Source organism: Copadichromis virginalis, linkage group LG20 (assembly GCF_057382275.1).
Source record: "Copadichromis virginalis isolate Kocher_CV1m ecotype Utaka linkage group LG20, C_Virginalis_male_GT1.1, whole genome shotgun sequence".
In the NCBI taxonomy this organism is placed as follows: Eukaryota; Metazoa; Chordata; class Actinopteri; order Cichliformes; family Cichlidae; genus Copadichromis; species Copadichromis virginalis.
In genome coordinates this window covers 30,232,089-30,257,865 of record NC_140637.1, presented here as the reverse complement: position 1 = coordinate 30,257,865, position 25,777 = coordinate 30,232,089, and the positions used below count along the sequence as shown (strand labels likewise).

At 39.4% G+C, this 25,777-nt stretch overlaps 2 protein-coding genes across 2 annotated transcripts; both read right to left on the bottom strand.

Moving 5' to 3' along the window:
* Positions 1 to 243: 243 nt before the first annotated feature.
* dgkaa (diacylglycerol kinase, alpha a) lies at positions 244 to 18,351 on the bottom strand. The gene is made up of 24 exons (XM_085443346.1): positions 17,938 to 18,351; positions 11,176 to 11,279; positions 10,767 to 10,843; positions 9,440 to 9,569; positions 9,183 to 9,257; positions 9,053 to 9,102; positions 8,889 to 8,963; positions 8,477 to 8,593; positions 6,810 to 6,927; positions 6,550 to 6,638; positions 6,316 to 6,435; positions 6,005 to 6,103; positions 5,678 to 5,764; positions 5,465 to 5,538; positions 5,297 to 5,371; positions 5,081 to 5,166; positions 4,903 to 4,992; positions 4,570 to 4,730; positions 4,414 to 4,478; positions 3,939 to 4,029; positions 3,626 to 3,812; positions 1,482 to 1,599; positions 1,244 to 1,304; positions 244 to 1,144 (listed from the first exon to the last, which is right to left on the bottom strand). The coding sequence occupies exons 2-24, from the start codon at positions 11,249 to 11,251 to the stop codon at positions 1,070 to 1,072; spliced, it is 2,196 nt and encodes a 731-aa protein (XP_085299472.1). The 5' UTR covers positions 11,252 to 11,279; positions 17,938 to 18,351; the 3' UTR covers positions 244 to 1,069.
* A 1,410-nt stretch (positions 18,352 to 19,761) lies between these two features.
* On the bottom strand, positions 19,762 to 24,602 carry rnf41 (ring finger protein 41). Its single transcript, XM_085444389.1, has 7 exons — positions 24,474 to 24,602; positions 23,590 to 23,672; positions 22,367 to 22,475; positions 22,000 to 22,271; positions 21,762 to 21,897; positions 21,331 to 21,434; positions 19,762 to 21,233 (listed from the first exon to the last, which is right to left on the bottom strand). The coding sequence occupies exons 3-7, from the start codon at positions 22,454 to 22,456 to the stop codon at positions 20,879 to 20,881; spliced, it is 957 nt and encodes a 318-aa protein (XP_085300515.1). The 5' UTR covers positions 22,457 to 22,475; positions 23,590 to 23,672; positions 24,474 to 24,602; the 3' UTR covers positions 19,762 to 20,878.
* Positions 24,603 to 25,777: the final 1,175 nt, after the last annotated feature.

The following is a 25,777-nucleotide window of genomic DNA, read 5'->3' as shown; positions in this document are numbered from 1 at the left end:
CAAACCAACCTTTAGTTGCAAATTTAGTGTTTTTATTACTTGTTAAAATTCAGCAGGGGGAAATCTGAACAGATTATTGATCCGTGACACTAAACAGATTAATCTCTAAGATAAAAAAAAAAAGTCAAAAGTCTTTCCCAGAGAGAGACTTTGATGAGAGGATGACCCAGGACTAAAAAAGTTAGCAATGCCCCCTTGTGGTATGTAAAAATTATCGAATTGTAAGAAGTACAAAACAAAAACTGAAGTCCAGGTGATTTATTAAAATCTTTACACAGTCACTTATTACATCAACATCCTTCTGATATACTGGAATGATATGATTTATAAAGCATTTAAATAAAAATAAACATGTTTAAACATATCTTAACCAATAAGTTCGAAATGAACTCATCACAAATTACAAATTAAAATCAACATATCTCAGCTTTATGCCCTCACACTCATACTGATGCACACAAACACACACACGGGAACAGCAGGCAGTGAATCAACATGCAGCCTCTTTGCTATTCCCAAAAACACTTTCAAGTATCTTCAACATCACTGAAATATAGCTTTGTCTTTTCTTCTGTCTTGGTTCCAAATTCACACAAACATATTTCTGACTTTCTTTAAAACAACAACGAAACAGCAATACTACATGGTCTATGCTCAAAGTGCATGCCTGTATGTTCGTCTACCTAAGCCATAATGAAGAGAACAGCTAATAAAGGCACATGGAGCTGAATACTCTACTCTTCGCATGATATTCAGCTTGCTTTAAGTTTCTACAGAGCAGCACTTCCACTTAGCACTCACACAGCAAGTGTTGAGTATTGATAGAAAACACTGAGAAAATTTGGTCAGAGTCATTTTTGCCACAATGCGTACCATAACATTTGTATTTGTATCATGCCATGCTTAGTTTATGTGTTACAGTAATGCAGAACTTTTGAAATAGTTATCCTAACTTTGACTGTCACAATGCAGTTTTTCTACAGCATACACATCCAAACTGATTTTATGTTACAAAGAAAAAGAGTCAGTTGTCTATTTACAGCAAACACTTGCATGTCGTCAGTCTGTTTCATTTGAAAAAGCCAGATGGTTTGGCTGGAGGACCCATCAACATACAGGCTTGATTCTTGTGTGTGATTTGAATCTGTAAATTAAAAAATATATATATAAAATCAGGCATTTCAGGCATGTGACTTCATTACATTAAGCAGCCACTGTGTTTCTGTGCCTGTGCAGTGTTTACCGTGCAGGGAGGTTGCATCCACGGTTCTCCATCTATCTGCATTGGTAATGCTTTCTTTGTCCTACGTGTAGAGAGGGATAAACAGAATGCATCAGGATGGTCATGTGTCATTAAAATGTAAATGTATCTTCTTATGTAAATTAACTAATGATGATCCCTAACTATGACCCACTGTTGAAGCTGAGAGCCCAGCCTTGTCATGTCTGAACATGTCCATGTGCCTTTTTTCCCCCCTCACCTGATGGTGATCTGAGACGTTTTCGCGAGCCGCACCGCGCTCTTGAGTCCAGTGTAAATCTGGCCCATCTCCATCGCTCCTTCAAGGCCGACCACCTCTAATCGCCGATCACTGAGGTCTGACAAGAAAGCAGAGGCTAATCAGTCCAGAGAAGGAAGACAAGATTGGGCCTGAGGCAGATGCCACTTCTCATATTTAATGTGCATCAGAGTGGAGATCGATAACAACAGCGGTTTGAAGCACACCAATGCATATCAATAATCATACATAATATATAATCATCATGCACCTGCAAACAACTGCAGTTTACGTGCACAAGTTTCTCTGTGCATACAGTGGCAGGATGGTTGGACTCAGGTCTTGGCTGACAGCATAGAGATGAATAGTTAGGAGGAAACGGGTTTGAGAAGCAAACCATAACTAACCACCAGTGCAGAGAACCTCAAGAAAAAGAAAAAAAAACTAACATTTTTGCAGAAGCTGGTTTCTGCTTCTTAAGATTTCAGCTGAGATGTCAACAGCTTTCAGCCTGTATGCGTCATCGTTTCTGGGAAGTTGGCTAATGTTAGCATGGTGTCATTCAAGCACTGAAGAAGCACGTGGAAACTTAGCATCCCTTCTGTGAGAAATTGGGCCTACTTCAAATGAATGCTGAAATCTTCTGATAAGATGATGGAGGGACATTACAGTACAATCAAAAGAAGATAACACATAAACATTTTTTTTTTGCAGATAAGAATACAGATGCATTGAAATTTTGGCTTGCTATTCTGGTGGCTCGGTATCATAAAGTTCAATAACCAGATTACACAAATAGCACCAGGTACTTATTTGTATGTATGCACTAAAACCATGCATTTAAGTGTTAATATTTTGGCAAGTCAAAAAAAAGTTAAACACTTCATTCATTTCATTTCATTTATTTGTTCATTTTCAGGCACAACAAATACCTATATTGAACATAAAATGGACTATCGCTTTCAAAGAGAGAAGAGGGGCTGCTACAAATAAATAGGATAAATAGGGATTATCTTTAACTGTGAATTATGTAGTAAATATGTTTGTAGTAGAATCCAAGAATAAATATATGGAGATGGACAGAAGTACAGTATAGTACAGCATAGATGACCTTAAAGGGGTCAAATTCACGTACACAGGGTTATGCTGCCCTCAAGTGGCCGGAAAAATCAGTAACTCCACATTCAAAGTTAGAGCAAACATCATCATATGGGTTCCAGTTTCATTGGACTGTTATTATAATTTGTGTAATTTAGAAACAGAGGAAGTTTGGTTGGAATAAATCGATTTTTATTTTTTATTACACCCTCTAGTACTGTTGCTAGAGCACTAACTAGACTAGAGCACTAACCCCCTGTCTTTTGGAGAAAATTTGGAAATTAAAATGCAAATGACTACCGTGTATTTTGGGATTGTCTGGTTATTTAAAACTATCAAAGAGAGAGATATGGTGCCCGCAACACATTCTTAATGGTGAAATTCCTCTAGGAAGTAAGTTTATATACTCTGGATATATACCAACAGAATGGATGAAGAGAGATAAGTACTTAATGAACACACTGCTGGTGGCTCGTAAAAAGACTCATAAAGGAGTTGGTGACAGGTTAAACTTTGTGAAAAGTCTAATGTGTCTATGGTGAGTCGATGAGTCAGTGAACCTTACTTCTGTCCAATGACGCTGATGCTGATGTGAGTTTGAGGATAAGCTGAACTTTTCTATCAGTAAATGCTGCTGATAACATTCACATAGTGAATAAACTTCCCTATGTTGAAGGAAGGAATTTAACAAAGGGAAAATGTAATCTTTAGGACACTAAAGCAAACATAATGTTAGCTTATATCCGTCTGACGTTGTTTAGTTTTCGATGTTGCTGGTTGTCAGTTGTTGCATGTCTAATTTGCTGACAAGAAATCGTTACAATATCAGAAAGAAATAAACATATTATTGCACGTTTCTGTGTATTAGAGCCGTGACTTCAGGTCAGGAGATGAGGCTTGTGGTGAGGATGAATTTAGGTAAACTTTATACTTGCTGCTAATTATAATTTCATTAATTTCATTGTGTTCTGTCAGGACCACTGCTGTTAGATCAGACATCTGAATAATACAGGTCAACTGCAAAATACCTTGGGAAGTCACTTTCAGGATTTCTGGATTGACGATCACCTCCGGCTCTTCCTGCGCCGTCAGTCCCTTAGTGTCCACTTTTTTGGTCTCACCCCACAGGTTGGACCCACCATGCATGCTAGGAATGTTCAGGATAGCAACACCCTCAAGAGACACAGCACTGAGATCCAGGGGAGTACCGCAACACTGGAGACAGTACAGCGCACCGCAGCGTTAGAGTGAAATATCAGTGCGCTGTCTCTGATTGCTGTTTTGTATCGAGGCTACTTATTTCAAAGTAGCAAACTGCAAACTTGTGTGCTGCGCTCTCACCTCGATTGTTAAGTTTTCGCTCAGTTTTTTGCAGGAAGCAGAGATGGTTTCTGAAGTGGCAAATTCAAAATACCACAGCTTGTTCTTCATTCTGCCGTTAGAAAAAGCGTCTCCTTTAGGTTTATGTGATACTTCACTTTCACAGAACATTTTCTCCTTTTAGTGCACGCAGCGCTTTAGAAAGAGTAGGAGTCAAGCAGCAACACTTGGTGCCACAGACATCTGCTGTCACCTCGAGCATTCGTGCCTTTTACTGCTTTAAAAAAATCAGTAATTGCAAAGGCAAACAGGAAATATAGAAGTCATGTTGCGAAGAGAAAATTTGCTGTCTTTTAGCTCTGTTGTGTTTTTAAACTGTGCATCTGTTAAGCTATGAAACACTGTTGTATTGCTATAAGCAGGAATGCATTCGCTTTGTTTACTGTTCCTGACAATGTGCCCTAGAGACACATAATATTCAAACAAATATGCAAACCTGCTGTTGAATTTCTGAGGATGTTTTTCCCTCATTGTGTGAAACCGGTGGGCAATGGAGGCATCCTGCAAACACAAAACAATATAGCAATTATACGACCTACTAAACCGAAAATAAAACACTTCCTCTTGTATTACACATTTATGAGAAACTCACAACTCCAATAGAGAAGTAGTTGTTGATTATTTCATATGGCACTGGGTCACCCTCCTCTTGATTCTCATCAGTGATAACCTGCACGCTCCAGCGATCCATCAGCACCTGGGAGCTCCCCTCAATGTCTTTAAGAATACGGTTCAGATCTTCACCATCATACCCTTAAAGATGAAGACAAGAGAACTGTAATTTTGAGAACTTGCTGAAGCCCATTTAATTAGTGCAACCACTGTCTGAAAGCACACATAGACAGTGGCGCCATAACGTGAAAATAGTGACGTGCAAGTATTATCTTATTTACATAAGGGAACACTTCATCTCTTCGTTTCTCACCTCCTCCCCAGCGAAGGCATCGAGCAAGGTCATTTCCTGTGCCAAGAGGAAGTACAGCAACAGGTGGCCGCACCAGCAGATTGCCTTTGTCTGAATACAAAAAAAAGGGAAGGAAATACAAAGCGTGTAACAATCAATTTCACATGTGATGTTGTGAAGTTTATGCCAACAATCTCACCTATTGCATCGAGAATCCACCCAACTGTGCCGTCTCCACCGCACACCAAGATCCTGTACTCCTTAAGATTTCTGAAGAAACTCAAACTGAAAGAAATGTGAAAGATATTTTGGGGGGAAGTTATGGAGGTTTAAGTAAGTACTCAGGATAATGTGGTAAGAAATAATCTAATATTAAAATCAATTTGAACAAAAACTCTTGTATCACTTTACTTACCCTGGTCCAGGGCCACCATTTGAAAGGTTGTATACTTGTCGTGGATTCAGTAAAAACTGAAATTTGCGCAGCACTCTGAAATAAAGAAAACATAAAGAAAACCAAGTTGCACAATGTTCATGGATTTGAAATCTCTTTTTCCAGTAAAATATTCTTTTCCGAGCTCACCTTTCTCCCTGCTTACCACCACTTTTAGGGTTGACGAACACTAGAAGAGGATGGGCGTTCAGCACAGGGCAGATCTGATGATTAATAAACAAATGTTACAGGTATTATACTAAAGGAATATAAAAAGCAAACCCCACACTAATAGCATGGTGTACATTTTTGAGCTCTTGTTATTCAGCTTTAATGAAAAGCTTTTGCTTGCATGAATAATACCTGAAGCACTTGTCCGTCAGGAGTGGTATTGAGCTCGCTGTCATCTCCTGACCCAGAGCAGCCATTTTTTACATTATTTGGTCTCTCCTTTAGGGAGAACAATAAAGACAGAGAGTAAATAAATCATTAAAAATATCATAGCGTTCCTTGGATAAAAAATATCTACACTGTGTACCTAACAAAATGCCACACAGGTGAGAATGATTTACCAATGAAAAAAACAGCCTCTGGCCGATGTTATGCTTTGCGTTGGTGTGAGAGAGGCACTGTTTGCGTACTCTCTGAGCTGTGCATTTGCTTGAGATGTGCCTGAGGATAGTTGTGTACCTTTATAACAGGATATATGGCCCATGGAGGAAGAATATGGTCTCTGAGCAGCCCACACGTACACGGTGTTGACTCTTGGTCCACACATTGATCATGACGCTGTAGAATACAAATAAAATTACTCAGAAATACAGTGCAGATTTAGAGCATACAATAAAAAAAACTGTATAGAAAGGAGGCTTCCTGGATTCAATAGATACAAATGCGCACAACAATTCCAGAATGCAACTAAATCAAATCTCCTCCTTGATTAGAAAATAATTTACTCAAATTTATTCCTCAGTGAGTCATGCACTGATATGTTTGCTCACCATCGTGTGGCACCACACACAGTGTTTGCCTGTTAGGCCTTGTAAGCTCTTGATCTTCTTCTGGCATTTGTCACACTTCCTAGAGTCACAGTTCCCACTCACCCAGTCGTGTGTTGAAACCTGAAAAGTGAGATGGATTTTAAATTGTCCATGTAAGAGCACTCAGACATAGCATGAAATCAAATTTAGACCGTGCATGTGACTGTAAAGGTTGTCATGGAGACATCAGCATACCCCTATTTCTTTCTTTGACTTCACGTATGTCCTGGCGCAAGGGGCCGGGTTCTTGTTTGCACAGCGACCGTGGACTGTGTATTTGCAGGCTGCACAAAACGACACACAAACCAGCTGTCACATAATTTGTAAATACATATAAATTACTGTGGTAAATGTCAAGGAGGCAGATAAGCATTGATTAATCCCAAAAAAAAAATCATGCAATTTTCAAATTAGACACTTCCTTGCGCCCTCTTCTGGTTAGTTCTTGTACTCACAGGTGCAACACAGTCCCTGCTTCCTCAAACCCAGCAGCATGCTGTGACACACGTTGCAGTAAACAGGCTTGTTAAAATTTTTCATCCTCCACAGGTGTTGGCCGTCTTTCTGGGTCATCTATTTGTTGAAACAACAGTCAATGAAGAAGTCAGTGCAAGAAAGGGAAGAATAAAACAGTTTATGATCTTTTATTTTGTGAATATGATTTTTGAACAGAAAAATATATGTTTGCAAGAACAGAAGCTGTTCTCTCTTCCAATTCTTAGATATTAGTTCCACAACAAGGCATGATTTTCATCTTTTGCACCCATTCATTATTAAACTTAATGAGATGGCTCATTATGTAGTATGGCGGTGACTCTACATATCATCACACAACGCACAACTTCATGGACATTCAAATCAAAACTATCTATAATCTCGCTTAACAGAAGATTATAAAATTGTTTCAATCTGTTTACTGAGTGGTCAGCGTTCTTATCCAGATTAGATACTGAAACATTTTTTTTTAAATGACAGGATGTATCACCCTTTCACTTGCTGCAAGAGGATCAGTAGACAGAATTGCGAATCAGCATACAGGAACTGTGAGGGGGCTGAATTCATGCACCCTAGGCTTCAAATGTCCACTGGTGGCTAGAAATAGCTGGAGGGGAAGTCCCTGGCATTGTTGCAGAGGCCAAACACACAATCTAGTTTGTGGGTTTAGGTCGCTGCAGCTAACTGTCAAACAGACTGTGCGTAGCTCTATATTGTTGGCAACACATTAAACATCGATAACACAAAGCGGATCTCATCAAACCCCTTTAAAGTATAGGGCCAATAATAAATGGATTCATTTTAAAGGGATGAAATGAAAAACTGAATTGTCAATGGAGAGTTCTGTTTAACTCTTGTGAATACTAGCCTCAGATTAATACAACCGGTCAATGCAAGCATGTGTAACTCCTTAAGTATTTATAATAAAATAAAATATACCAGACTTGTATACAAATTGTACAGATGGTGGTGGGAAACTGTTACTCTGTTTGGGATTAAAACATTTTAGGAAAAGGTCAGAGTGACACGTGAGAAAAGTCTCACAAGAGAAATTCCATTAGACCCAAAGATGTTTCTGCTTGGTTTGTAGTCCCAAAAATAAAATTACAAAAATAACAAACAAATATGCTTGAGCTCTTTGGGTTTAAGTTTTTAAGTGCTGAAAAGCTGAGAGTCTAGCTCTGAGTGGAAGGGGAGGTGCAAGCATATGAAAATGTTTCTTTAATTACATGGATTGGCACATACCAACAAAGGGAAACCCTTTTTGTCATTTGTTTTCTTTTAATCTTAGGGTGCTTTCCTTTAATTATTTCCTTAGTTGTATATACACGGCCTTAGCGCTAAGCACTGCTATATCATTCCAGCATTCATATTGTGCAGAATAAACGGAAAACACAAAGGCATTCTGATGGTGCAGAGCATGGAAGGAATGAGATTACCACACCCTGTAACAGTGAGTTGGCAAAAAGGGCTTTAGGGAAAAGGAGGAGGAGGCGAAGGACAGAGGCGAGGCATGCGAGGCCAGGAATTTACAAGAGTAGTTACCACTTTGTGAGATATCTGCTATAAAAAAGAAATATATTTGAGCTTGGACTTTGGAGCCAACACACGCTCCTTTTAAAAGCACCTTTAGACCCAGCAAGACCAGCAAGGGAACGTTGTTCATGCCTCCTTGTACCCACTCATCCAGAGAAACTGTGCCGCTGCTGTCAGCATCAATTGCTGTCATCATGTCCTTCAGAACCTGATGAAATCACATTCAGTTGTTATTATCCAATCAGCACACACGTTTCTATTACTTAAAGGGCCATGTGGTTTCTGAAACTAGTCGAGCTGGAATCTGTAAATTGTATATGCAGAGAAGCTTATCACTTTATGAACCTCTGGCAAATGAGTAACAAGAAGTGCCATATAGTGTGTACCCGACACTGTTATGGATGTCTTGTGCAAATAAATCTGTCTTCACATACATTTACTATACGTTACCTAAGTGCAGTGCATGCAGAACATTTGCATTACATTTATATTCTGGGACTTACCGGCTTGAGCTCTGACACATCCCAGTCGAGATATTCTGCAGCGTGCATCATCTGTGCAATAATCCGATCCACTTCCTGTTCAAAATGTAGCAGGCTTGTTTTAGTGTTGCGGCTGTTTTGAAGATGTTTTAAATATACTTTAAAAGATTTTCTCAACAACTTACAGAGCTGTCCAAAACTCCATTCCCATCTCTGTCATAAAGCCTGAAAGCAACTAAAGAAAGAATGGAAATGAAAGTGGAGCTGCTAGATGAGTCATTACTATTTTGGGCACAAAAGAAAACAAAAACTCACACTCCAGTTTGTCCCTGGGCTGGCCATCTTCAAGTAGAGAGAAGTAACATGAGACATCTTTAAGGAAGACTTCCTCTACAGGAGAGATTGAGGAGAGAGAGGAGGCTGTGAATTCTCTAGTTAACATATGTATACAAACAGTACGATGCAGGGATGTGGTGATAACTGCACGCATGCCAAATCGGCCATGAGGCAAAAAGGGTCGGCTGAAAAGGCGGTAAGCTGTTTGTATGCACGGTGCGTATGTATAATCTCACTGGTACTGTCTTCTTGGCCGGGTTCAGAGTTTTGAAAGGAGCGGAAGAGTCTCTGGCAGAGATCCACAGGGAAGTCCTCCACTTCTAAATATGTCTTGAGAAACAGACGAAAGCCTTCTTCATTGATGCACTGGGAAAAAAACATGAATGGGAGAAGCATGTTCTGTTTACAGCGGTCTAGTGAAGCGCGAAATGAATGGGTTGAAGCTTATTTGTATATAATATGCTTGTTACTTCTGAAAATAAAAAAAGATAATACTATGAACAACTGTGTGAAAAACGTATATTTTACAAGCGTCGCTTTATCAGCTGTTCTAAGCTCAAATAGGGATTGGCAAGATCTCAGAAGCCTCAAAAGCTTCTCAAATAGATTTAATCAATAATTGAAAAATGTACCAAAACAAAGTGTCTACAGGGTGTCATGTGACAATGACATAAAACAAAAAAATAAGCTCCTGCTTGAAGATTTCAGTCCATCTGTCTGGCATGGCATCTGTGTTTCTCACATGATATTATGCTGCAGGGCTAACAAGCTGTAGTCCCCTGATAATGGTGAACTACAAACCCATTTCTTGTTGCTTATGCATTTCCATACTTTTTACCCTGCAGAGCTGCCCGAGTAATAAATAACATAAATGCAAGGCAGCCGGATCACACAAAGAAAAAAAAAACAAGGGAGAGAGACTAACGGAGCTGCAGCACCAAAACACAACAACATTTCCAACAAATCATTTAAATGTAGTCTTGTAGCCGTATTTGTATTTTGACAGCAATTAACTTGTAACTTTATGGACGCAACTGTGTTCTCTCCCATTATGAAAAACAACATTTCATTCTTCTAATTAAACTCAAAGTGGCAAATAAACTTTCACTGCTGTAATAAATACTTAAGAAATTATTGTATTTGCTGTCTTCACAAATTACTAGTCAGCATCAGCCATTGATTTGAGCAGTCTTTTTTTTGCTGTTCAATCACATCTGAGCTTACACTGCATGAGGAAAGCCAGCACACTGTTAAACAAGGCCTTGCTGCGTGGGCAAATCTAAGGAGGTAATTTACATTTGCAGTCTCGCTTGAATACGCTGACGATATTTCTCATGGACAGCTTAGTCAGCCTGATCGATACTGCAGGTTGAAATCTAATTCATCAGCGAAGGATAATTAATAACTGCCCAATACACGTAAATCTTATTCTCATTTTACAGCGAACAGCTACTCTCAGACCTATTATTCTGTTGAGCTATGAAGCTTTTAGATGGCATCTCTGTGAATTAGTTTTGGAGGGATGGATTTGACTGTGAACAGCAGGACACTCTGTCCCCTCACCTCTCCATGCCTGTGCCGGGCCAGACTGCCATCTGCATAGAATTCCCTCAGCACATCTTTCACCTTCAAGTTGTTGTCTGGAAGCAAAGACACGCAGGTCACACAGGGATACGCACGCATACTTCGTCCATTCGACTTTGTGTGCAAACGTTTTTAATCCACACTTCTAAATGTCATCTGTGTATATGATTACACCATAAATATAGATTTATCTGGAGTACAACAATATATATATATATATATATGCATGCTCAGTTTGCAGAAAAAGAGAATGTGGTAGACTGCTACCTCCTCTAGATATGAGAAACCATGAGCGAGTGTAAATGAGTGTGTGTGGGTGGAAGTGGAAGTGGAGGGGGGGTGTTAAGCGCTGAGAAAGCTGCCTGCCTGCCCGCCTGTCTGTACTCACATTCAATGTACTGTTGTAGCTGGATAAAGTCGACAGGGTTCAGTTCCTTCACCTCTGGGTTTGTGGGGGAGGACATGGTGCCTGCTTCTGCACAAACTGCCTGCCTGTGAACAAGCAGGCAGCGAGAGAAACAGTTAGATGTAGACGGAGAGAAAAGAGAAGGTGGGTGCACGCTAGCCTGCCTCTTTGTAAAACATAAAAGCGTGGCTGCAAGCAAAAGATAGCATCTCTCATCTCGCTCTGTAAAAATCCATGATTATAGACAGGGAGAATCGCTCTTAACATCCAAACTTTCTTTGAAGCAGAAGCAAGAGTACACAGAACTGTGCACACATTAAAATGTCTTTAATCAGAAAACAACCACAACAGGGCGTTTTTAAATCAGAACGCAATATTGTCACTGTGGTCCAGGTGCATACGCCCACAGTTTTTCCTCAACATGATAACATTTTTCCTCGTATGATGCACTAAAATGCAACTTCACTGCCAAACACAGCAAACTTTAAGCACTTGTGCTTTTACACTGTTTGTTTTAGATCTCACACCACCAGAGTATGCGACTAGCCAATGGAAACTGGGCCGAAAGGCTTTCAAAAATAATTTGAGGCTAAATTTTCCCATGATGCCTTGTGTCTAGGGATTTTTTGCACCCAAAGTCTTTTTCCATGTACTCACTGGCCCACATTAGTTTTGCAAAGTACCAGCTACAGGGAGTATTTTGGTTTCATTTAGGACAAGAAGATGCACTGGTGTGTTAAAATGCACAGATAAACAATAAAACCTTGTGGAGAGGTTGCAAAAACCAAACTGGCTCGTCAAGGGGCCTCCCCGTTAAACAAAAGGAAGAGACTTAAATGTCACAGAAGGCTGAAAGACAGCGTGAATTTGAATCTGACACAGAAAAAGAGCTTGTAAGTTCAATAAAAACTGGCCCGGCAAGTCATTCAGAAGCAAGGAAGCGTGAAGTGCGGATGAAGATTTGGTATGTTACTTTTAACGACTCCACATGATGGGGGATGAATTCTATAATGACAGGAAAGCATACAGCTCATAACTAATTAAAGAAAGAGGAGAAACTGGTTAATGGAAGGGAGCAAAGTGGCATCCTGACATCCTGTTTAATGTTGTTTTAGATGTGTGTGGATAAAAATGGTTCCTAAGGAAATGCACGGATAAAATCAATAGCAAATTTCTAGTATACCTAACATACTCGTGATCAATGTTCTACAATTAGGTGAGCCAGGAAATCTCTCCATCACGTCTGGCACCAAGAAATAGCACACGTGCTTTTCTGATTTAGTATCCATTTCTTTAATGTTAAGGCAAAAAACGTGCCATTTTTCTCCCATCTAGAAATGAAATATTGAATTAATAATCAAACAGAACCCTTGCTGTATTAAATAAAGGAGAGGATACGTAGGTACAGTGTTAAATATTGCTGTAAAACTGACAAGACTCAGGCTGTTCAAAGATTTTATGGCTCCTCTGAACTTGTCACGAATTCTTTCTTTTACACATTTTCTCATCTATTATTATCCTGTCATCCTTTTGCTAAATTTACTTGGCTTTTCTCAAAAGGATTACACCAGCACTGGTTTAACCCCTGAATACTCCACATGACAGAATATTTTGTATTTGTCATTCTGTGCTATAAATCACAGCGAGCTACATTAGGTTTTGTCTGAATTATATTACCATGATGAGGCAATGCAGGGAAGACTTTTTATAAATCGATCTGTTCTTCTTCAGCATTCTTGTGCAGCGGTAATGGGTACTTAAAACCATTAAATACCGTTTATATAACACTCTCTAAGAGTACAAGTACACTATGTGAAAGTTTGAATCGTCTCCTAATTGATTTTATTACTGTTTAGAAATGGAAACTGGAATGCAAAATAAGACTTCGAAGGCAAACAACAACAAAATAGATTCAGGTTTGAAAAACTGAGAACACTAATCTGATTATGAACAAACTTTAAAGCACCCACTAGAAATGATGGTGATTTCATGCTTAAAAATGTGTTCATTAATAAAATTATTACAAGAAAAATCTTTTTTGTTTGTTTCTTATTAAAGACGAGTTTCATGCACACGCTGCAAATCCAGTCTTATGAATAACAGAATAAAAAAAATTCATGGTGGTGTTCCGTCCGGGCTGACGAACTGTAAATGTGCCGTTCACACAGCTGTCTACAGGTGTTTTCACACATCTATGTGCAGTCTGTTTAGGCATTAGTGAAGGCTGCCTGCACCAAACAGGAAAATCAGAGTACTTAAAGAACGTCCTGAGAAGATGAAATGAAATAATCTGAAATAACACCCACTCCCTTTGAATCCATTTGCTCTCTCTTTGGGCTCCGAAAGGTTCAGGCTGTCCTCACTTAATTCCCTCAAAAGGTCAGAGCCGTTGCCTAGCACTTTGTTTATGCAGCCGATCAGGTGGGCCAGGTTTTTATCGACAGCAAAGTGACACATGGAGGAATCATGAGAAGCCATCTGCTACTGATCACCAGATTACAGCCTGAACCTCTTTATTCTATAAATGTTCTCCTGTCTCCATCTCTTTAAAAACTGCCCCAGAAATAAACTAAAAACAAGCTTACGAGTGAGTTTTTATTTGCAGATAAAAAGACACCTCATTTTCGATACGTTTTAGGTGTTTTTTGTTCATGATGTCATGAACAGCGTCGTGCCTATTTTCTCTCCTTCCCAGAGCATCATGGTCATCATCATCACCATCATCATCATTATTGTCTGGTTCCACTAGATCTTGAGCCTATCTGAGTAATCTGATTCCACACTTCCTGATTAGATAATGATTTGCATGCACGATGCAGAGTGGGAAATCGGGACCAGTCAGGACAGGAAGAAGCATTCTATGTTCTCAGAGGACGGATGAAGAGTGTAATGCACACGAGCCAGTTGTTTACACTCAAAAGCATGGGATGGATTTCTTTGAAAAATTATGGCCTTGACTAAATGAGCTTACTAAAGTGGGCATACATATTTCAGGAGGTTTCACAAATGCCTGAAGCTCGGTAAGACCGAATACAGACCATGTGACTAAGTCAGGTCAATAAGGTCCCACTGATAACATTAAATGGCAGATACCTTATGAAGGAACTGTTTGTGTTCCTTTATATAAAGTTTATGTGGTAGAGTCTTGGCTATGTAAATTCATATTTGGCCTAAAAAGAGTACAGTTCTTCTACGTGATTTACTTTGATTTGCTCGACAGACAGACAGTTTGAGGTATAACTGTTTAAACAAAATGTTGCTCCATATAATCAGTACAGAATAAATGATGCAACCTATTCTGAGCAGCCGTGCACAGAAGCTACTGGCGCAGTAGTGGTTCTTCAAATAGCACTGAAGAACAATTTAAACGTTAAAGTGGTTAGCAACGACTCGTGACAGAAACATCGACTTCCCAAATAAACTTCTGAAAAAAACCACCTGTCTCAGGCCTGACAGCGGCTTTAACTTCTGACCACTTGCCCAAAAGAAAAAACACCAAAGCAACTGCTTTCACCACACGGACAAAAAAAACTACAAAAATAAAACTGGAGGATTAAAGCGACAGTTCCATTTACATTTTCCTTAACATATGGCAAGGGTTTAATTATGAGCTCTTAAAGTCTTCATTTAAAACTGTCAACGACCCTAAAACCACCATGTTTACAACAGGCACTTGAAGGTATACTTGGGGATGACCTTTTTCCACGCAGGCTAATGTTTGTGCAAGCTGTCATAACGCCTACGCCTTGTGTCAAGGAAATCTGCTGTTTTGCAACACTTGCAGGGTGTAAGTCACTGACTCCGTCATTCTGCGGTTGGAAAACACTGCGTAGGTTCTTTGAAGAAAGAGAAGTCAACATACAATGTTGGCCATTTGTTTTTCTCTCGAATCTACAACGAGTCTGCTCATTGAACCGTGTGCCGAATGCATCGGGTTAACACAAGTGGAAGGACAGACATGTTTGGTTGCTATGGAAAGTGTTTCCCTACATCAGCTGCTCTCTGTCAAAGTGCTGCCATGGGTGACTAACAGGTAGGAGGATCCAGAGGCAGAAAGGGGGGGGGGGGGGGGGGGTATCCATTAGAGGGAAGGGGAGCCCAGTCATAACTGTGAGTCTTCCCCCTTCATCGGTGCCTCCTCCCACACCACAGGTCTTGGTTGGCCTTCAAAACTAGAGGACACGCTCCAAATTGCGTTCTACATGCAGATGCTACTGTGACTCATTGCATGAAGAGGGAAACACTCCCCTAACTATAAAAGGACTGTTTGCTTAAGGGGTCAGTTTGCAGGTTAAGCCTGAAGTTACAAACCACTAACTGGTGGTGGTGGAAAAATGGTACTTCTGCACATTTATGTAGTGCTTCTACTTCTGTTTTGTTTTGTTTTTTGGGTTGTTGGTTTTTTTTTTTTTTTGGGGGGGGGGGGTCATCTTCAGTAAAACTTCATTATAACTTTCATCAATCAGGATAGATAGATAGATAGATAGATAGATAGATAGATAGATAGATAGATAGATAGATAGATAGATAGATAGATAGATAGATAGATAGATAGATAGATAGATAGATAGATAGATAGATAGAGCGCACAAAGCTGGGCCAAAACAATTCCACAGTCAGAATTGAGCATGCTCTGTTAAACAGGGCTTTCCCTTGTCTACCACTGTTTGGTGATATTTGAAGAATGCAAACTGCAGGCTCCAGTTAGGAGGAATACTGGATAATGTGAACATAATAAACATGGCTTGTAAATCAAGACAAAAAAAGACTGAACAAAAAAACAACAAAAGCTATTCACTACAGCATGAATCACACATTTCTTGGAAATGTAGGCAGGGCTTTACATGCTCACAAGCTTCAAAGTGAAAGCAGCCCATCACTCTGAGTTCAGACTTGAATGTGACTTATATAATAGCTGTGTGTGCGTGTTTGTGTGTGTGGAGACAGCCCCGTAGAACACCATACTGCCTTCAGAAAAAAAACCCTCAAACCTGCCCAGACTAGTGAGAGTGCATGCTGTCATATAAGGGCCACATTGCTTTTATGGTGTGACTGTTTGCACTTATCAGGGAGTCTCGTCTGGTTCACCCACAGATCTCTCCACAACTAAAAATGAAACAAATGTTACATTTCTTTTAAAATGATCTCAAGTGCTGTTCAGCGGTATTTTCCACTATCATACCAGTAATTTAGTCTTTTCCATCCGAAAGAGCTATAATATACAGATTCGGGATTTCCTGCATTGAACATTTTTAAATGGTTCAGTCAGAGCCAGAAAAACCAGTTTTGTTGATTGAGGCTTTATTAATTCTTGCATAATACATATTTTTATTTCAAAATGATCAGCACTAATGTGGAAATAACTGGACTTCTGTCAAATAAGATACCTAATCTTTGCTTTTAACTTATGTGATCTGATCATGCTTACTTGTGTAGTTACCGCCAACTAAAGACCAATTATGAACTGGGAAAAAACCTGTACTTTGAGGAATTTTCTTCACTGGAAAGGATCAGCGTTACAAGTCGCAGCATGCTACCATAGTGTGTTACTGAAAATTACTGATGTAGGACACTTCATGCCATATTCACAGGTAGTAGCTCATTCATTTTAGGCTGGTTTGCTAATATAATAAAGGAAGGGAAGCTCATCCTTTCTCATATCCTGCAAAACTATAGCTGGAACATTAAAAATGTGCAAATTAAACCGAAAGTCACAGAATGGGCTGAATTCTACTTAATTTACATCCTCTAGCCTGTGATGCAAACGTGAACAATGGCACAATTGACCTGACTACACTATTGATTGTCTGTTCCTAAAAACCCTCTTGCAGCCGCAAACAAATGAGCACCTCGGAGCCTATTCAGCGTTAAAAATAACCTGCTCACAAGATGACAAAGGAAAAACTGCTCTGTAAATTAAATCACTTGGATGTAAAGCGCTTGCAAAACTGGAGAGTTTGGGACAAAAAGAGTGGTGATGGGGGGCACAAACCTGATATCTAGACTGTCCTGTATGCTTTCTTTTTCCACTTAACATGGGGACTCGTGTTTTGCAGACATATGCCAGTGAAAGGAGAGGTTTGAGTAAACAATGCAATAGTGCTATTCACCAACGTGCCCCATCACCTACTTCACACCAGGAAGGATTTTGCCTTCCCAGTAGTGACGAAAACTCATACAAAAGCCCTTATGGGGTGTACTTATTGTTTTTTCCCACTGGTGTAGCACCATACCCTGCAACACCTGTAATCTCAGATGGGGGTTACTCAGATAAAGTCCTATCAGGCAGTGTAATCACCCAATAACCTGTTTGTCGAGTATGCTGCTGACATGCTTGGACAAACAGAAAACAGTAAGTGTTTTACATGAAGTATCTTCAGGTGTTTAGCAGCCTACATGCTTACCATTTCCTACTCTGACACATGAAATAGGCTGACAAAGGTACCAAACTTATTGGCAAAGGGAACTGAAATTTTGCATGTTTGTGGGGATTTTTAAAAGGCTGATCTGCTGAGTGAATTACTCTGTTATTAGCAGCAAAAAAGCACCAAGCTGAAATTCATCGATATCCTCATGAATCTGCTCGGATCTTTTCATTCAATTCTTAATAGCAGCGCAAAACCAAGACGAAATTTTACTCTCTCTTATTTGACTGGGGCTCATCTGCAGCCGAAAGACGTATAGAGGTTTGCTAAAACTTCGATCAATGCGAACGGTGCAAGGTTTTGTTTTTTTGTCATTTACCTTTCCGCCGCCACTGTGTTGGTTGCCTTTACACAGTCCGTCTCGACGCTGTGCAGAAGAAAAAATCAAAACCAAAATCCTGCTCTCAGACGCGAAGCAAAGTGGTCGTTAACTTTAAACGGAGGCGGCGAGGTCTGCCGAGTGGAAGCGGTGAACTACTGCGCAGAGCAGCGACTGAGGATCCCTCCGGCGAAGCACCGCCTCAGCTGATCTGCGCCCTCCTTTGCTAGCCAATACACACCCGTTATTCCGGTCCCGTGCGTCCATCTGCAAAGTTAGAAAGTAATGCTTCGTTTAAATTATGCAGCTGTAAAAGCGCAGTTATCACTCTGCATCTTTCAGGAAGTATACGCTAAAAGCTGCACCGTAATGCTTTCAACAGTTTTATCATTTGCAGCGCTGTTGTTGTTTTTGGTGTTGCTGTCCATCGTGAGCCTTTTTAAAGTGATGAAGCTGACGTCACATGTTAAGGCGCAGAACAAAAAAAGCCACCGTGGTTACAATAAAGCAATATCACCGTCTAACCCCTTCAAATTGCTTGTAACAACATTAACAAAAAATAGATAAATAAATACTAAACTTATGGCTACTTAGACTACAGACCTCGAGCCACCTTGGTGTTGATAGAATTTGTTTATAGATAGTGACCAATAACGATAAATATTAATTGTATTTGCGTGGTTATAAGCCTTATAGAGGCTACGCTGCTATCCGATGTATGCTTTTAATCAAATAGTGAGTAAACAGTGAAATACTGTAAATACTGCGGCTATGAACTCATATCTTTAACAAACAGTGCGTATTGATATCGAACGTGAACAAAATCCGGGACTATACTATTGCTGGCGAGTTTTACGTTAACTTCATCCAATTAGAAACGAGTATTTTGTTATTAAATAATAAAAGTTTTGTTTTTTGTTCCTTTTTACTTCATTACATTTGTACACCACTAACGACGGATACGTTACAGATAAAATGAAAAATTGAACTTACCATGCAAGATGTCTGTTATGGGTGAACGCCGTACAGCTTCTGGTGTTATCGCACAGTATGTGAATGAGTTGCTCACGCAGTAGCCCATTAATATAACAGAGAAATTCAAACAGTTGCACTGCCTGTTTATTTCCTAACAAACACATATATAGCTGCAGTATAATGCAGCCACACTTTAAATTTTCTTAAATGAGGTGAATGCTTCCTCTGCGTCTCCATTAAACCAAGTTCTGTTTATTTAAATTATGCTTCTTGTGGAAAGGCTTAAGTACTTTATTATACATTTACACATATTCTGAGGTGTATTGTAATATTCTGGCCAGTGCGGTATTGCAGCATACCAGTCCTCAACCAACCACATGACATAATTATATGTGTGGACTTTAACAAGAACCACAATATTTGGTAAAGCACATGATTTCACATTCCACTGAGCACAATGGTGAGGGATTAAGCTGCACAATGAGGACGAGGCTGGCAGGAGAGGATAACAGACATGGAAAACATGTGGGTGTCTGGGTTAGAAAAGGAGAGTGAGTCAGGTCAGAGTAGTCAGACTTTTCCCCCCGTCTTTAGTTTTGTGGTTAAACTTTCCTCTTTTTTCGTAAACTGGGACAGCACCACCTCACACTCCATATTGTGACTTCTTACAGGCTGCAGCAGTTTTCTCTGGACTTAAATCTTTATATAAAGCAGTCAGCTGAAGTGAATTATGAAGTGTACTTCCCAGCAGTTCTCTGATGACATGTTGTGGTAAAATAAGGAACTGCATTTTTTCCTAATTAGGAAGCCAAATAAAAACTCAGGCTTTTCCAATGACAAAAATCCACCCAGATTTTACATTTTATTACCTTGTCTGTACAACATGGTACATAACAGACACATAACAAAAACAATAACAAGGAAAATAGTAAAGGGAATTATCCACTTGTGTGGGTTTCTATAACAACAGCTTTTTTTGCTCGTCTTACTACAGTAATGAGTGACTAATGGCGAAGCATTTCTCCTCTTGAAAGCCTTAAAAGTGACTTTACAAATACTGGTACAATCTCCAAGCTGTGTCTGGTTTTAGTGGCATTTCAGCAACAATGTTAGCCAACTGTGAATAATGAAAAAGATGTCCATGATGTAAATGTCTATATTTAAATCAGAAATGAGCCACAACACTTTTTCAAAGCTCATTATACATAGTCATATCCCAAACTTTAAAACTTTCACTAGACCCAACATACAGACTATATGTACAACTGAGGCAACAAACAGATAGAACACAAAATCAATTTCTTTCTGCAGTGAACTTCAAATGCACCGATAAAGGCAGAGCTCCAAATGTCACATGATAACATCTTCAAGCATAATTGTGTGAAAGGCAACACAATAAATAAAACAAATGGCACGGAAGGTCTGAACAATCTAAACTGAGAAGCACAATGTCTCTGGGAATATTCACAGGAAACTAAATACTAAAGCAAGCACGTCCCTGTAGACAGTAAGAGAAGCTGACTAAAGAGAACTGAGATTAACAAAAACAGAAAAATCTAATTACAGTGAGGAGTATAACATTTATAATTCAATATAGTATTTCTATTTACAAGCATTTATACAACAGAGCACATTAAACTGGGGTTTGGGCTTATTACTCTATCAGGACATGGAGCAGAACAATCAGATCATATAATGCACTAAATATAAACCTTGTAAACATCACATCTCACCTTTTATCTTAGATATCAGTCAGTTTAAGTTTATATTTGCCAGGTTCAATAAGCATTTGTCCTTACTTTAAGGCATAGGTATCAAGCTTAGGAGTAAGCCTAAGAGTTTACTTTAAATAAGCCAGATTTATTCAAAAGGTTTCACTCCAAAGAGAGAAATCATACTCATCACAGCAAACCCCCAAAGCAAAACGTCCCTATTCGTCGCTGGATCAGTTCAGCTAGCTGCACAGTTATAAGATCTCCTCGACTCCGTGCGCAAAGATCATAACCAGGCCGGGTTCCAGGATCATATCCTCCCCCATATGCTGATTCTCACAGGCCATCACCACCACTGCCTGCTTGCCAGGGATACGCTTGGCAACGTAGTTCTCATAGTAGCGCCTGTTCATCTGCCGCGTCTCGAGAGTGGCCAGTCCCTGCGGCCAATTACGCTCGTGGGCGTTTTCGATCAGGTCGTTTACAATCGAGAGAGGACAGCCGCTGTCTATGAGGGATCGCTTGATGACTGCTTGGAGGACAGCATCAGGAGTGGAGATCATGCCACCCCAGCGTGTCACTCTAGCAGGCTGCATGGAGTTTACCCACCTGAAGATTTAAAAAAGAAAAAAAGAAAAAAAAGAAAATTAGGAACTGAATTTATTTCAGATCAAATATTGGGAGAGGAAAGGAAAGCTTCACTTACTCAAGTATCTCATTGTACTCGATGCTCTCCTCAAGGTTTTGCAAGTTTGGGTTTGCACTGCGAATTGCTCTCATGTAGGCTTTTAGCAGCTGAATGTCTCGTTTCTGGAAATGAAAAGCAATACAGTGAATGAAAAACCTCTCAAAACTGCCTCAAGTACAAAATCTGTAACTGTCCATTTAAAAAACCCAAATAGATTCACATCCACACCAAAAAAAAAAAAAAAGTGCAATAAGAATGAGGAGACCATTGTTATTGCACGTCCATCAAACACATATAATAGGCATGCATCTGTGTGTTATACCACAAAGACATGGCACTCGAATTATTTCTGCCAAATATCATACAGACAGACAACTGTTAATATTTTATCAAGACTAGACTGAATATTTTGTCAAAAATATACTATTGTGTAGGCAAAATACTCTTACTTGTTCCCCCAGCTGGTGTTTATGTTCGGCTACAGTTTTTTCCAGCTCTGAAATTTTAGTTTGCTGCTGCTGGACAACGCTCCGCAAGTGTTTAATACAGTTATGATTGGGCAGCTCATCTTTGGGCATTTCAAGCCTGCAAGAGTGAGAAAAACAGAATATTAAGAAAGAAAAGAAAATGTAATACTATAAAATACAAAGGAGGCTTGTAAGGATTTATTCTATGGAATCCACTTACCCACATCCCTCCTCACAGTTGACAGGCCTTTTGGGGTTGTGCTCACAGTCCTTGAGATGTGACTGCAGCTGGTCCAACCGCAGTGTGGCTGTGCAGCCAAAGCTCGCATTATCACAGCTGATCTGAAGTTTGGACAACATGTTGCGCATAATGCGGGGCACAGGACGGAGGTGAGCCAGCGTCACTACTGTGCGGTCAACAGGACAAATCTGCTGCTGGGCAAACCACTGCGTTATACAGGCATTGCAGAAAGCATGCTCACAGTGTGGAGCCTGAGGTGGAAAAATGCATATGCATATAAAACAAATGTAATGTCAGAAATACAGATAGAATTAAAAGGTGGGGGGTATTTTGATCAAAGACTTGCCTGCACTGGTTCTTCTAACACTCCACTACATATTGGACACAACAGGTCTTCATCCACCTCCCCTTGAAACCTCGTAACGTCGTACCCCATGGTACATTACCCACACCTCCTGAACAACACACAAAAAGGTTTTTAGCCATATTAACTTCTTAGAGACAACTGTAGACAGATGATACTAATCTGTACAAAGACTAAGTATTTTTAATTCTTATGCAACAGAGAGGCACTGACTAATCCTAAATTTATTTGGGTGCATGATAATGACCCCAAAGTGATTTAAAAAAAAACACTTTTAGTGACAAGAAAAACACCAGATGGTACTCAACTAGCCTTGAGGGGTGTACCACAAAGCGAGACTAATAGGTCAGCAGCGTATGTCAAGCTTAAAACTCAAGAGTTTTCAGTGTCACAAAAGTGGTCACCATGGTAACTCATGTTAAACTCTTAACCTGGTCCAGAGCAGGTGTGTTCAGAGTTCTGGTTTACAATTGTGAGCAACTGCCACAATTTAATTGGTACTCTTAAAGACAGCATGATCCAAGTGTGCTACAGATTCTCTGCTGAAGGAAACCATTTTATATATAGCACCAGCTGAACAACACTAATAAAAATAAATGAAGCCATTACAGTGCATACTGTGGACCACATGTCATATAAATGTACATGTATTCAGTTGTCATAATTCGTAGTAGACTGCTGAAAATACAGCAGATTAGAAATTAATCAGTCAATTTGCTGTATATCAGTCACAGAGTATATTTAACCAATAAAATCAATTTAGCTTTGATCTATTGACAATGTCTAGCAGCAACAATTGCCATTTGAGGTATGTATGTTCTTCATAGATCTCTATCACACAATCTGGCAATTTCATGCTGAGAAGCAGTCATGTGCATCAAATTCCCTTTTTTTATGCAAGTGTGAGAATGAATAAAAATCTTCGTTTTTTTAAAATAAAGTTTTAGGTTTGGTAAAGCCAGCTAATGCAAAAAACAAACAAACAAACAAACAAAAAAAACAAAACCCCTGGATATGTTGAACCTGCTTCATAATACAACTGTGCTCAACACCATCAGCTCAGTCTGAGTTTACATAAAGAATCAAAAGCAGTTCAGATTCAAAGAACAAGGGCAAGTTTACCAAGACATGTTGACAAATTACTTGCCAAGCAAAGCCAAATAATCTGCCTAAATCCTTCACACGTTCAAATATTTTAAGCCTACCTCACGCACAAAAGGCCTCAAATGTTTCCATTCAGGTCCTGATGTTTTGCTGATACGTCACATCTGGTAAAATGGCCTCCTTGCTAAAAGAGTTTAAAAAAAAAGAAAAAGAAAAATTATAATATTCACAGTGATTGTTAGATTCATTACAGTTCTTGCATGGGACAAAATCCAAGATCGACGCAATTTATCTGGAGATATATTAAAAAAGACGTGAGCTCAGTCGTTTTCAAATTTTCTTGCAATAATCTATATTCTTTACCTAACAGCATCTCACACCTGTTTTATCCTTATGAACATCGTTTTCTGCTTTAACCAAAAAAATGTTTTAAAGGAACAATGACTCAAGACATTGAGCACACAGCCCTGTATCGATGCCCTTGACCTAACGTTGTGTAAATTAAACCCTACTATCACCTATGGCACCTAATGAGAACATCCTGTCATTCCAGCTGACTGGCTGATGACCCAATTTGACTGAAAGCGGCACATGTAGGCGATTTACAGACCCCCCATTTCTCCAGTTGCTCTCAACATGCCCTGCAAACATTAGCATCGCTAACGTTAGCTATATGGAAGATATTTCGTTGACAACGCTGTACTTTGCTCCAGTAATTTGGGGTTTATAATTAAAGCAACTGGGGTCAGCACACAAAAAGCACCTCAATGCTTGGATATAAGAACCCCTCTCTAGTCACGAATTACATGTAGCTATCGCTATTCCACTAACCATCCCTTTTAGCAAATACGGTACCGTTGGTTTTCCCTGGATATTAGCATCAAGCTAACCAGACAGAGCTCAGTCTAGGCGTATTACACAGAGAAATGTCCGCTTACAATTGCACACGCTAGAAGAAAATACCATAACTAACAGATATACTTACCTACGCGTGTATTAAACCAGTTCTTTATGACGAATTCTGTGGGGGGGGTTTTCAGACGTCCCAGTGTAGCTAGAAGCTTGATAGCCACGTCCTGTGCTACATCCTACACTTCAGCGTCGTTGAGACGCAAGCGAGCGGCGACGTCATGACGTACCGCTACAACGTTCGTTTGATTGGTCCTTTAACTTTTTTTTTCTCTCTATCCATCTTTCTATCTTCATTCATCTACAGACCACATTATAATACACGTTTACTCAAATCTGACTAGAACTACCAGTTAATTTTTTCCGTGATGGTTTCATTTGTAAAGACAAATATGGCACAAATACATACAGTAATCTGAAACAGACTTGAGCCACCTCTCATGTCTTTATAATTTGCTTCCAGGAAGCAAAATCTTGTATTTTGATCTTCTTGTATTTTTTAAAGTTCTCTTCAACAATACGTCTTTAGGTTTCCTGGATGATTTTTCAAAGATTTTCTTGGGACATTGGTTGCTTTTTTCATTCATTTTCAGTCTATCCCTATTACCCACCATATTCAGATAAAAACATTTTTGTCTCTGAAACTACTTACAGCATTGCCTGAACTCTATTAGACAAGCTTTTTGGTACTTGAATGAATCATTCAAGCATTAAATTAAATTAAATTTGTCTGATTTTAAATTGCATCTTTAGGTACTTTGTTATTAGCAGCCTGTTGGAAGACAAAAGAAGTGGAAGGCCTACAAAAAACTGTGTCTGAATGTTATGTCTGTAACAAACAGGAAAACAGCCAGCAAAGACTTGACACAGGACCTGAGTAATGCATCATTAGAAATGGTCTCAGTGGAAGAGTGGCAGTCAAGAAGACATTCTTAAAATATGAAAACAGAAAATGCTGAGGTATGCCAAATGACTGACAATGAGTTGCAACGTGTGATTCAGTTTAGTTAAATTAAATTGTATTTACAGTTCATTAACAGTCGCCTTAAGGTGTTTTATATTGTAAGGTATACACTTGGCAATAATAAAGAGAAAACCCCAACAGTCACCCCAACTCCCTGTGACCAAGCAGCTGGTGATAGCAGGAAGGAAAAACTCCCTTTACCAGGAAAAAAAACCTCTTGCAGGACCAGTCCCAGTGAGGGGGATCCATCTGTGATGACCTGTTTAGTGTGAGGATGATGAATCCAGATTTTACGTTTTTGTCTCAATGTTTGGAGGTGGTCAGGAGAGAATTAAACAATGAATGGCTTAATTTATAACCATCAAAATGACCACAAAAAGCATACTAAGTTAAAGAATACCCGGACTAACAAACAA

Coding starts and splice junctions, on each gene's coding strand:
- dgkaa (XM_085443346.1), bottom strand. CDS start 11,251: ATGTCCTCCCCCACAAACCCAGAGGTGAAGGAACTGAACCCTGTCGAC. Junction 5,539..5,677: donor CTGACGGACAAGTGCTTCAG/GTATTATTCATG, acceptor ATTAATCATCAG/ATCTGCCCTGTGCTGAACGC. Junction 1,600..3,625: donor CCTGAAAGTGACTTCCCAAG/GTATTTTGCAGT, acceptor CTTTCTTGTCAG/ACCTCAGTGATCGGCGATTA.
- rnf41 (XM_085444389.1), bottom strand. CDS start 22,456: ATGGGGTACGACGTTACGAGGTTTCAAGGGGAGGTGGATGAAGACCTG. Junction 21,898..21,999: donor AACTGTGAGGAGGGATGTGG/GTAAGTGGATTC, acceptor TCACTCTTGCAG/GCTTGAAATGCCCAAAGATG. Junction 21,234..21,330: donor GAGTACAATGAGATACTTGA/GTAAGTGAAGCT, acceptor TTAAATCTTCAG/GTGGGTAAACTCCATGCAGC.